This window comes from Erpetoichthys calabaricus, chromosome 5 (genome assembly GCF_900747795.2).
Source record: "Erpetoichthys calabaricus chromosome 5, fErpCal1.3, whole genome shotgun sequence".
In the NCBI taxonomy this organism is placed as follows: domain Eukaryota; kingdom Metazoa; phylum Chordata; class Cladistia; order Polypteriformes; family Polypteridae; genus Erpetoichthys; species Erpetoichthys calabaricus.
Genome location: NC_041398.2, coordinates 178,923,912 through 178,937,188, shown reverse-complemented (window position 1 = coordinate 178,937,188; position 13,277 = coordinate 178,923,912). Strand labels below are relative to the sequence as shown.

General features: G+C 37.3%; 1 protein-coding gene across 1 annotated transcript in view; it reads right to left on the bottom strand.

The window, feature by feature from the left end:
• Nucleotides 1–13,277, bottom strand: part of LOC114652832 (cyclic nucleotide-binding domain-containing protein 2-like) — a 187,343-nt gene that overhangs the window by 139,361 nt on the left and 34,705 nt on the right. The window contains exon 8 of the mRNA XM_028803142.2: nt 1,374–1,438. Within this exon, the coding sequence (XP_028658975.2) occupies nt 1,374–1,438 (65 nt within the window). The remainder of the gene's footprint in view (nt 1–1,373; nt 1,439–13,277) is intronic.

The window sequence follows — 13,277 nt, the reverse complement described above, 5'->3', positions numbered from 1 at the left end:
TAGTATCTCTTCTCCTAAACTCTTACACTATTCTGCTGGAATTTCATCTGACCCTGTTGCCTTTCTTTTTTTCATTCTTTGTCTTTGTATCCTTCAAACTGATATCATTTATTCATTCATGAGTCAGAGAGGTTGGTATTACATTGGGTGAAAAAATTAAGCTGTCCAAGTGCATTAGTTTCCACAAGCATGTATTTTAATAAAAAACATTTTTAACATTTTCATGCAACTTAAGTAGGAATGAAAAAACTTAAATTGCAATGCCTATCCTAGAACCAAAGACCAATATGCCATCAAAATACAATGTGTACTAATGATGGATAAAAACATACTTATATCGATGCATGTACATATTCTCTCAAACATACTTCATCCTGCTCAGGAACCAGAACCTATCCCTGCAGCACGAGGAGAGACAGGAAACACCCTGGATAGGACATTAGTCATCACATGGCAGACATAAACACACAGCCACCCTCACTTATTCATCAGGTGCCAATAAAGAACTACCAGTTTACTTACCGCACACAACTTTTGAGAATGTGGGGTGTAAGGGAAAAAATTTACTGTATGAATTTGTAAAGTGACAGATTAAATCTACCTCTTTAAGTAAGACATTCTTTATTATTTGTACCTAGAACAGTTAACAAGTAAATGATGAGATAATGACAAATTCTTTTTATGTTATTGTTTATAATACTTTACAAATATGAGATCCTGTTCAATAAACCAGATCTTTACCAAAGATGTTTAATCTGTTTAACTATTTTGGGAAATTTACATAATACTAAGACATAGATGTGTTAAAAGAATGTACCATTTATCTGTATGATGATTGGTGTAAACTGAAATGCTTTTTGACTGTGTTATGTAAATAAACCAAACTTATTTAAGACTGCTGCTTTTGTTGATTATTCTGGCTAGCCACAGTGAACTAATTAGCATACTTTTCTGACACCTTCAGGCATGCTGTTATAAAAGATGTCAATCTTGGATTAATTTTTTATGGGAGACTAGTGATTATTCTTATTTACAGAGTATTTTCCCTAATAGTGGAAAAAAATGAAATGCCTCAATTAATGCCTTGACGTATCCATTTGGGGATAGGAGCTTTTAATGCAATTATTAAGGTTAAATACCTAATTTCCAGTTTATTTTTATTTGTTAAAAACAAAGAATGAATAACAGCATTAGGCTGCAACTATTTTTAAAAACATTAAAAACGGATTTGGTTCACTTTTTCTATAATCAGTACAGGTAAAGATGCCTGTATAGTGTGAAATCTACAGAAAGTTTGTACTGTATTTTGATCTTTAGTAAGCCCGAAGACATCACTGCATTAACAGAAGGTTGAGTAAAACTGAAACAGTTACCTGAAAAAGTCATATATGGCGTTGTAGCGCACTTGAAGGAAATCAGCTAAAATGCAGTCGAAATCCTGCGAAAGAAAATAAACCAGTTTAAGTAAGCAGCCATTCAAGATTTGAATGTTCGAATGTTTTCCGCATTCGAATTATATGACCGACATTATAAAATACTGGAAATTATATGGTAAAATCAAGCCCTGACTTATCCGCGGGAGAACTTAAATGCAAGTATATACGATAATCCTAATGGATACCTAAGGGGATAAAACCCACCAACAGAAGCAAACGATATTAGGAGTCCCTGACATTAACCACCACCCTACAGAAGTTAATTATTGAAGTTCAGGGCCTCCACCAGTCTTTAGAGGCAACTTCTAACACAACCCAGTTCAGGCATCAGGGACTCATGAACCACATACGGTGTCCCTCAATCAGAGCATTTCCCAAGGCATCCATTAAAATTTATATGCTTCACTAATTAATGCCAATTTAATATTCTACCAATAACCCACACTTATATGACAGATTGATTTACAGTCGCCTTCATAATTTCTCTCCTTACTGATAAGACACTTGGCTGGGTGTCTGCTCAGTGTTGTAACAATCACACCTGTTTCTTTTGCCAACATTCCTGAAAGAATTCATCGAGATACTGGACTTAAATCATGGCCAGTAGTGCACCAATAGGCTGTGTTGGACCTCATCTGTCTAATTAGTAAAGCTGTTGCATGTGTGAGTAGTGTTAATATTAGCGAAAGGAGAACAGATGTCCATTTTAATAGCATCATTATCAGTTAATAGGACAATTAAGAAAAAAAATTAATTCCACACAGAATTCACTAGAAGCCAATTTATTAATTACCACCCACATACCCACATACAAACTCATAAACAACCAAAAACTTCCCTCACCACTTAGCACATTTTTCCCAGAGCCACCCCTAGAGAATCTGGTTACCCTGCTCTTCAGTCACACACTGAATGCTCATTCTCTGCTCTTGGCTGCTACGTATGAATATACAAGTATGATAGTTTCTCATTTTCTTTTTTTCATTTTTGGCACTGGCTGAGGTTTCATTTAATCTCAGCATTCTACAGATAAAAGGTATTGACTACAAAAGGAGACGCACATGCATACTCAAAGCGTTCACTTTATTTGTAGTAACCACAAGAAATGCTGGCAATAAATAATAAACAAGGGCCAATTTAAGTAATGATTTATTAATATGCCAGTATTTTATACTTTTAAATTATTGATTGAAATTCCGGTAACCCCTTCAATGCTTCCAAGTCCTGAAATGAACGTGATTGAAGATTTCCTTTCTAAAAGTAAATAAGATTGCAGTATTGACTGGGAATTTTAATTAATGCATTAAACCGCTCACTAATATAGCATATCTACCCATTCAGCTCTTATTAAGAAACCACTTTAGCATGAAGGCAAATTACATCAGAGCATTCAATGGGTTCAAGTGAGATTGTGGAGCCCACATATACGCATCAGCATAAAGTCAGAGATACCCTGGTATAAATGAAGTTTGCCTGTTAAACAAGGAGTTTGATTAGAAAAAATTCATAATAAGTGGATCTCATCTATTTGTCAGGCATTGGTTTTTGAGACAACCACTCCTCAGACAGCAGATTTAATTATCATTTTGAATTCTAACATCCCTGGTAAAGTTTCTAATAGTACATGGCACAGTATGTCTCTTAAACAGTACCCTCCTAAAAGCCAAAACGAATGACATGACACCACATACAATGAGTAGGCACTGGTGTGAAAGTAACAGGCACGGATCTTGTTACAGGCCCAGAAAAACCAGGAAACTATAGTGGCCAAAGACACCAAACTAGCATACTCAAGTCAAAAGGCTAGCACTGCCAGCAGTGAAATTTCTTCATGCTGATCCCTTACAGCCAGGGTTACCATACATCCTCTTTTACCTGGTCACATCCTCTTTGTTGCTAGTAAAGTAATTGTCTAGACAGATTTTCATAAACAAAGAAAATTTTCCAAATTTCCATTGAAAAAGCATTCAGTTCTGGAAGATACTATAACATAGATGCTCAAAATTTGTTTAAGGTTTCAAGACATCATGCCAGCCGCAGCCTTTGACATCCCTGGTGGTGCGCAATCATGCTACAAATTAGTTCTATCAATACAAAGTAGATTAAAAAAACAGAAACCTGTGTTAACATGGCATGATCTGCAGATCTGAGCATCCTTTAGGTACTATAAACTTCTTTTGGAGTGCTAATGAGTTTAGGTTTCTGTACAAATAACAAAACATAATTGTAAATTTATAAGTAAACTTAAAAAGAAATCTGGTTGTTTTCTAAATGGCAGTTTAATGAATTTGAGATGGAATGTACTGTTTGTAGTGCAGGTACTCTTGATGTTTGAAAGAATGTTTGAAGTGCCAGTAGTTTGTCGAAGAACACAAACTTCATGCATCCTGCTCGAGACCAAACATAAGAACATAAGAAATTTGGCAAACAAGAACAGGCAATTCAGTCATCAAATCCATTTGTTTAGCTAAGCTGTCCTAATATCTCATCCAGATTTTTCTTGAAGGTTGTCAAGGCTTCTGCTTCAACTACATGTCTCAGTAGTTTGTTCCATTGTCCCACAACGTTTTGCATAAAGAAATGCTTCCTATCTTCAGTATTATATGCACTTTTCCTTAGTTTCTACTGGTGTCCTCGAGTACATAATTCACCCTTAAACTGAAAGAATGTTGCTGGATTTACTTTATCAATGCCTTTGAGGTTTTTATATACCTGAATTAGGTCGCCACACAGTCTCCTCTGCTTGAGACTAAATATAATGTGTTTAAGAGAGTTAGTATTAAGGCAGGTTGCTTCTGTCAAAATGTCAATCAAAAATGATTGATGACTTGATCCCCCTCCCCCTTTCCTCTGATTGGTGGATTTAAATTATGCTCCCTGCCCCTTCCCTCTGATTGGTGGGTTTAAATGATGCACCCCGCCCCCTGTCATGTGATTATTGAATTCCAACCTGTCCCCTCCCTAACTCTGCCCAGACCCTACCTTAATCCCATCCCATCCACCAGATTGGTCAGGGTTTGTGTCAAGAGCAGTTTGATGGGTGTTGATCCCACCCAGACCCCCCCTTAATTCCACCCCATTCACCTGATTGGTTCAGGTTTTGTGTCAAGAGCAATTTGATGGATGCTGCCTCTGCATTGCCCCCGGTCTGTCAACACCTGTTTGTTGGCTGGCTCCCCCCTCCATGGCCCTTCTCCTGAGGCCCTTTATATCAAAAGAACGACCTTGCCATGAACCCAAGGCCTGATCGACCTGCTCACACTCAGCCAGCCCAGTATCCCTTATAGCCACTCCAGCATACCTCTCAACAGTGCTGGAGCATGTCCCTGCATCTATCTATTATTTTAATATTATCACGAGATTAAAATATCTATCTATCTAACCTTTGCTTTATAATTTGTGAAAAAGGAAAGCCTGTTCTATCTAAACCACTTTTAATTGCTTTCTGTAAGGCGCACTTCAAGTGAAACAGCCTTCCCCATCTCACAGAAAGCCATCTCACACCAAGGCAAGCTGACAGGCCCTGCAGTGAAACTGCTCCCCCATCTCACAGAAAGGCACGCTGACAGCCGCTGCACGTTCATGTCTCAGTGTGTAGAGAGAGAGAGAGCAACCACATTCCTGTTGCTTGAATCTGGCAGGCCCTGCGCATGCACCCCACTGTGTGTTGCCGAGCAGCGGCCGGCCTCTCTTTCGCTGAGAAAACGAACTAGTTCGATATATGCCCTTAAGGTAAATAGTATACGGCAATTCCCTTTCAAATCACGTTTGATACGTATAAAAAAATCTATCTATCTATCTATCTAAAAGAAACCCTTTTCTATCAAATACATCACATTTTAAATAATCAAGTAGATTTATGTATGTATTTTCAGCTGAGCTAAGGATCCACATTGCGGAAGCATTTCGCTTAACTTTCTAAAGGTGAGAGCTATACCCAGACACAGAGTGAACGGGAACACTTGAATAACAAGCTACCAGAAGTGGGGATTGAACCTACATGGGCATTTGCCCATTGGATCTTAAGTCCAACGCCTTAACCTCTCGGCCATTTGGGTGGTAGAAAAAGGCAGTTTAAGCAATCTTCGCCACTCCATGAAAACTGGTCATTCTTTCAGCTCCTTCAAAAACAGGTGGAGACTCATCTTCTCTTCTGGCACGGGAAGTCAGAAGGGTTGACTCCCACTTCAGCAGCACACAGCTGTGTGCCTTGCTTAAGCATTATGTGAAATACTCTATGTAAGATTAGCTTTTCTTTTGCTGATACGTGTACTTGGGCAACTGACAGAAGAACAGGTTCACACATACCGGTCTTTAACATAAGTTCATATCTTCCTGTTTTAAATGTAAAGCGGACTTAAAACAGGTCAAAGGGGCACACATTTGCTAAAAGAAATCACTCTCCTTATTATAAAGACTGCTTTCAAAAAATCCCTGCTGTTTTCGGTATATATAAATAAGGATTCAGGCCGTTCCATTACACAGCTTGCTGTTAATACTGAAAGATGACTCCGAATCTCGTCGAAAGACAAAACTGTGCGTCTTCAATATCTTATTAGAAAAATGTTTTCTATTTATTTATTTTTTATGGATAGGACTAAATGAAATATAATTATTGTTAATATAGTCTATTCTCCCGAGAGGCCCGGCAGTCAAGATCACGGTTCAGCATATTGTTGATTATTGTATGCGTCAAACGAGTATAAAAACGTATTGCTGAATCCTTAAATTTTATCCTTAGGTCAATATTTCCAAGCTGATTCTCCAATCTATTACTCGGAAACCGGTAGGTCCCTTTTTAAAAAATTACATCTGTTTAAAAAGAGACGGGCTGGGGATTTAAATTCCAAAATGACGTTCATCATAGGTTACCGTTAATTTTTATGCTCAGTACCATCTCTCTGTGTGTAGCACGTGAGCGCACTCATGTGTGTATAATATAAGTTGTAGCATTTTATATTTACTTCTATCTTTCTATTTATCTATCTATCTATGTGTATGATGATTAATGTACAAATACAATGTTCATATTACTGAAGCGAGCAATATTAGTTTTTTCTGTTTCCGAAATGGGCATTCCAATCAATTCGTTTTTGTCTCGACCAGGCTGTCTATTTTTACTTACATCTTTAGATTTTAAAAAGTTTTTATCCATAAAATACTGTTGTGCCGGTTTCTTTATCTGCTTTTTTCACAAAGGTAAGGTATCTTTGCAAGATGGTCGTATAATGTTTTACTTTTGCATCGGCGCTCAAGTCACTGCGTTCAAGTATGAAGTTCATTTGTTTATCCAGTTCACTTTCCGTAGCGCTTAAAAGGTCGCTGGAAGCCGGGGCTTTCTGTTGCAATTGAGCTATTTGTTGTTGAGGTACCAGGTACATCTTGCGTGTATATTCCATATTTATATTCTCAAACCTATTAAACTAGTAATGAAAGAAATGGGCGCGCTTAATAGGGCTCAGAGAAATCCTCCTTTCTGATTTAAAAGGTTTTTTTTCTTTTTAACGGTAATTTTGTTATTGCTGAGTTTTTTAACAGCGCAATGACGTGTGTGTGTTACGTGGTATGTTTTAAGCTACTTCACTAGGCACAGAGTATCCAATATATTAACACGGTACTTGTCAGGGCCTATTGAGTATCAGGATTTCACTTTCTTTTTTTTAAATCTGGTACCTCCCTTTTCCATCTTGTGTATTGTTTAGTACACCTTATTTTTTGGTCGATCAGAACATTTTGCTTACACTCCACTCATTATTCTCTTTAGGTTTTTAACTGTTATCCCTACATTTGTAAGTTTCAGCAGTCCTTTGAAAATGTTTCTTTGACAGTAGTAAGTAGTAACTCTACCATATTGTGCAAAAATCCACAAGATTAAAATATCTATCTAATCTTTCCTTTATAATTTGCAAAAAAGGAAAGCCTGTTCTATCTAAACCGATTTTATTTGTCTTTGAAAATGTTTCTGTGACAGTAGTAAGTAGTAACTCTACCATATTGTGCAAAAATCCAGACTACTCACTTTTAAAAGCTCTGCTCTGAATTTACCAATTCATCCAATATGTCAGCTTTGCCTCCACCTCACCACTGCAATTGGGCCTTCCTCTTTGTAGATTTATGTTGTAGGGGTTTATTTGTAAAGCACTTAGTGGCAATTCAAGTTAAATTAGATATCCTTGGTTATTCAGCTGTCCATTGGTCTCCCATTATTGTTATAAATTGTATTTAGTCTCTCTCTTTATTTACTAAACATTTTATATGATGAATAGAAAATGGTTATCTTGTTCAGGCTTTGATTTAAAACAGCATTTTCATCAACATGCTATAACCACTTTGGTACTCAGGATGCTTTGTATAATACAAAGTTTTAGAAATTCTGTTAATGCTTGGTAATAGCATTCCATTTTACATCAGTTATGATACCCTGAAAAATAAGAATGGTTATAGTAAGTTATATGAGCAAATACACTACAGGTCTTATGATTAGGCTTATTTTGGACACGTTAGGCAAATCAGTAAGGAAAATGTTTCAGTGAATAGTTACATAATATCTATTATATGTGTTAGCACAGTGATTAAAATTTTACTAAAAACTGTGTGGGTTATTCTTTCTTTTAGGTAGTCCATGCTATATATGGCAACTATCATTGAAAACTGTTTTTTTTTTGTTTTTGTTCTTTATTTCGACTTATACAATTTCTTGTATTAGGAATTTGTTAGTTTTCGCATACCCCTTGGGGTTAGAGCGCAGGGTCAGCCATTGTACAGCGCCCCTGGAGCAATTACAGGTTAAGAGCCTTGCTCAAGGGCCCAGCAGAGTAGGATCTCTTTTGGCAGTGACAGGGATTTGAACCAGCAACCTTTTGGATACCAGTGCAGATCCTTAGCCTGAGAGCCACCACTCCACCCAAGTTTTGTCCTTGTTTGTGAAATATCACCCTTTGTTTTAGTAGTATTCAGGGTGAAGGGGATAAGTCTGAGCTGTGATTCCAAGAATCAAGAAGTATCTGCATTCTTCTTGAATACAAGTCAAAGGACCAAGGTTTTGTACAGTGATCATTGTGAAGGTCAGAGTTAAGCTAAACATTATTATTCCAAAATGAAAAATGTACTTGCCCATATCCATATCAAGCAAGTATCACAAATATAAGACAGTAAAAAACTAAATTCACAAACACAAAGTCACAGAAGAAATTAAAACAAACATATTAAGACTAGATCAACGAGAGATCACCCCAAGCTCACAGCACACTGCAACTGAACCGACATGTTCTGCAGTATATTATTAGCTAAACTGTCATCTATTTAGCCAGTTCCATTGGGTTGCAAAGAGTTGGGGAAAACATTATTTAACATCTGCTAGTATTATGCTAATTAACATTAGCTTGCTATTGTTATGACCTTGTCTGTCACTAAAAGCTGGTTTTGTGTTCCTCCTGATACAGGAAGCACATTAAATATTGGAGTTAGGAATATTAACTAGACTTGATTATAATGGCATTTGTGCCAAAATGAAAAATAAATAAATAAATAAAGGTAAGTATGAAGTAAATAATCACATGAAAAAGTGGAGTTATAAAGGAGCTATTACAATTTGAAAAACTGCAATGATGTATAAAAAAAGATTGACTGATTGATAGATGACAAAACAAGCATGAAAAGAAACCTTTTGAAATAAATAATAAGCTTTTTTGGCATGTGCAATCTGGAATAGTCTGAATAGGAAATATGTGTTAAAGAGTTAATTTTTAAATAAAACTTGCAAAAGTCAAATTAAAAATATTAAATATTAAAAATAAATAAAACACAGAAGTAACATTTAATGATATCAATTAGTAAGTATTATCAAATACTGTGGTCTATTTTATAAGGTTTATTTATTTCTTTAATTTAGTTATAAACACTGCGGTGGGATTGGTTCCTGCCTTGTGCCCTGTGTTGGCTGGGATTGGCTCCAGCAGACCCCCGTGACCCTGTGTTCGGATTCAGCGGGTTGGAAAATGGATGGATGGATGGATGGATAGTTATAAACAAATTGGCTGTATTTTGCTTTGAAATTAACAATAGTTTGATACAGCTTTAAGAATTAGAATGCAAGACAAACCTATACACTTAATAACAAATGTTGCTTTCAATAGGTCTATCTTGTATCTCTGTTTATTTTAACCTTTTGACGAGAAACCCTTGGGCCAGGGAAATATACAACATATATTGAAAATGAACAGTGCCAACATGCTAACTAAAAAAATATGACTCATCTGGATACGATATTTTAGAATATGTACCTGTTTGCTAACCATATGAGTCTGACAAACTAAATGGTCTCCACTTAAATGTCAAACTTCCTACGGGGTACTATGGATATTGTAATGGAGAGTGCAAAAGATTCTATAATATTTATTCTTTAAATGTTAATATGACAGTGGTTATAGCATGTTGATGAATATGCTGTTTAAAATTAAAGCCTGGACAAGATAACTGTTTTCTATTCAACATATAAAATGTTTAGTAAATAAAGAGAGAGACTAAATACAATTTATAACAAAAATGGAACACCGATGGACAGCTGAATAACCAAGGAAATCTAATTTAACTTGAAGTGCCACAAAGTGCTTTACAAATAAACCCATCCATCCATCCATCCATTATCCAGCCCGCTATATCCTAACTACAGGGTCACGGGGACAAATAAACCCCTACAACCTAAATCTACAAAGAGGAAGGCCCAATTGCAGTGGTGAGATGGAGGCAAAACTGACATATTGGATGAATTGGTAAATTCAGAGCAGAGCTTTTAAAAGTGAGTAGTCTGGATTTTTGCACAATATAGTAGAGTTATTACTTACTACTGTCACAGAAACAAAGACAATTAAAAGCGTTTTAGATAGAACAGGCTTTCCTTTTTTGCAAATTGTAAAGCAAAGGTTAGATAGATAGATAGATAGATATTTTAATCTTGTGATAATATTAAAATAATAGATAGATGCAGGGACATGCTCCAGCACCGTTGAGAGGATATGCAGGAGCAGCTATAAGGGAGACCTGTCCAGCTGGGTATGAGCAGGAACATGTCTGGACATGTCGATCAGGCCTTGGGTTCATGGCAAGGTCGTTCTTTTGATATAAAGGGCCTCAGGAGAAGGGGCAGAGAGGGGGGGTTCCAGCCAACAAACAGGTGTTGACACACCGGGGGGCAATGCAGAGGCAGCATCCATCAAACTGCTCTTGACACAAACCCTGAACCAATCAGGCAGGTGGGGTGGGATTAAGTTGGGGTCTGGGCGGGATCAACACCCATCAAACTGCTCTTGACACAAACCCTGACCAATCTGGTGGATGGGGGGGATTAAGGTGGGGTCTGCACAGGGTTAGGAAGGGGACAGGTTGGAATTCACCAATCACATGACAGGGGGCGGAGTGCATCATTTAAATTCACCAATCAGAGGAAAGGGGGAGGGGCGATCAAGTCATCAATCATTTTGATTGACATTTTGACAGACGCACCCTGCCTTAATACTACTTAAGAGGCTACTGTGAGACTAAACATTGAGTGTGATAAGAAATTAAATAAGAACATAAGAAATCCTGGATCCAGTGAGGACATCATTCGTGCTGCTGAAGGGACTTTAGCGTTAAATTGTGTAAAACATCACAGCAGCTACACATCAACAGAGAGTACAAATGCTCTAATGAAAAACATTTTTCTAGACTTGTGTGAGAAAGATTTGAAATGCACACAGAAAAACTGAAGCAATAGTGAAGTCAGTAATTTATTTAAAGTTATGATAAACAGCATGGCATGCATTACGTTTTGTGGTTTAGCTACTGATGCACGCAGTCATCTTGCAGTGAAGATGTTTCCTCTAACAATTCGGTATTTTGATAGGGAAAGTGGTGGAATACAGACTAAACCTTTGGACTTTCAATGAAAATCAAATGAGACAGAGTAAACCATTTCAGTTTTCATTCAAAAAGTTTGGCCTTGCAGAAAAGACTATTACTTTTTCAGGTGATAATTACAAATTCAAGTGTACAAATGTGAACACTGCTAGGAGTTTGCTTCTGCAGAGTACTGGGGTAATACATGGCCCCTGGAGGCAGTCTCTCTGTTCCTTCACTATTATGGCCTCCTGACACTAGCAACTAATCTGTTCCTCCATTATAAAGTCATCACAACAGGGTATGGAACCATTGATTCCATCATGGATGCCAGCCAACCTGTGTTGTCCATCCATCCATTTTCCAACCCGCTGAATCCCAACTACAGGGTCACGGGGGGCTGCTGGAGCCAATCCCAGCCAACACAGGGCACAAGGCAGGAACCAATCCTGGGCAGGGTGCTAACCCACCGCAGTCTGTGACAATATTAAATAAAAGGCAGTTTTTCCATAAGATAACTACAGGGCTTTCTTAACAGATGGGGACAATGGGCACTGGCCAGGGGCTTCAGGAGTAGAGCCACCCACGATGTTTCTGATGCCTATGTATGTTTCTGTTTTGCTATCAAAACAGCCGCCCCAGCACACTGCTTTGCCCAGGGTCCTATGACGCTGTTAAGACGGTTACCTCTACACACTTGAAAAAATAAAAGAGTATTGACATAATCTGAATATTAATTACAACTGTTGTATGTTGGCAACTTGAATTTAATGTTCATGAAATCATCTGCATGTGGTTTAATAAATTTCATTACGTAAAAATAACGTAAATAAATTTAGTAAATGCAACATATTATTTTTAGATAGGATGTGCTTAATTTATTTAAGTGGAAAAACTTAACAAAAAAAATTAAATCCAAAGATTTATTGTTTTCAGCGAATTCTCCTCTGCTGCTGTAAAACACTCTGCCAGTTTGTTCAGAGTGTAAGAGATGCTCCTTCCAGTTCTGCAGTTCAGTTCTAATCCCTTCTAATTAGCTACATCCATGTTAACATTTGTAGTTTCCATGTTTACCACATGTCTGTGCGAGATTTGTTCTGGTATTCCAGTTCCTGGTGTAAATTAGGTTGTCTAATGACTCTAAACTAGCCCACTGAAAGTGTTGGTGTGCGCATGTATGGGTCTTGTAATAGACCAGTGCCCTTTCTTGGCGTCATTCCTACTTTGAACACAATGTTTCCAGGATAAGCTGTGGTCCACTCCAACCTTGAATTGGATTAGGCAGGTTTCAGAGTTTGAGTGATTAAAGTAACTTTTCTGTCTCGGGTATCAGCAAACATAAACACTACCTATTGTCACAATGAAGACACAGAATATGCCCCCGTGCAGTCTCCTTCACTTGAAACTAAACAGATTCAATTCTCAGAGTCTGTCAAATTATGACATGTCCTTAAAGTTCTGAGATGCACCTTGTTGCTCTCCTCTGCATAGCTTCAAGTGCTGCTATGTCTTTTTTATAGTGTGGTTTGGCTATGCTATGCCCTTAAGGGAATTACAAATTAAGTATTAGTAAGTGGAAGATGAAAGTGAGGAAGACAGCAAGGGGCTACAATAAACCAAGACCATCCCGAGGAGCATAAGTGGCTGGTGAATACTGGAATCTATACTGGAAGAGAACTTTTTGCATTGTTTTTTTCTTCTAAGAGAGGTATCTCTTCGGGAACTTTAATAAAGCCAGAGTTGGATTTGGTAGGTTAATGACTTTGGTAGGTTTAATGTCTTTTTTTAGGGACTTGTCATATTCAGATTCACTTCCAATTTATTCCTCATATTAAAATGTTCTCAAATCAAGCTATTTTTTTTGTTATTTCTGTTAAATGTTTTGTAGTGCATGGTTCAATTTAGGGATTAATATTTAGTAAAGCATATATTGGCTCCAACAGCCATGTATGTGACTCAGTACTT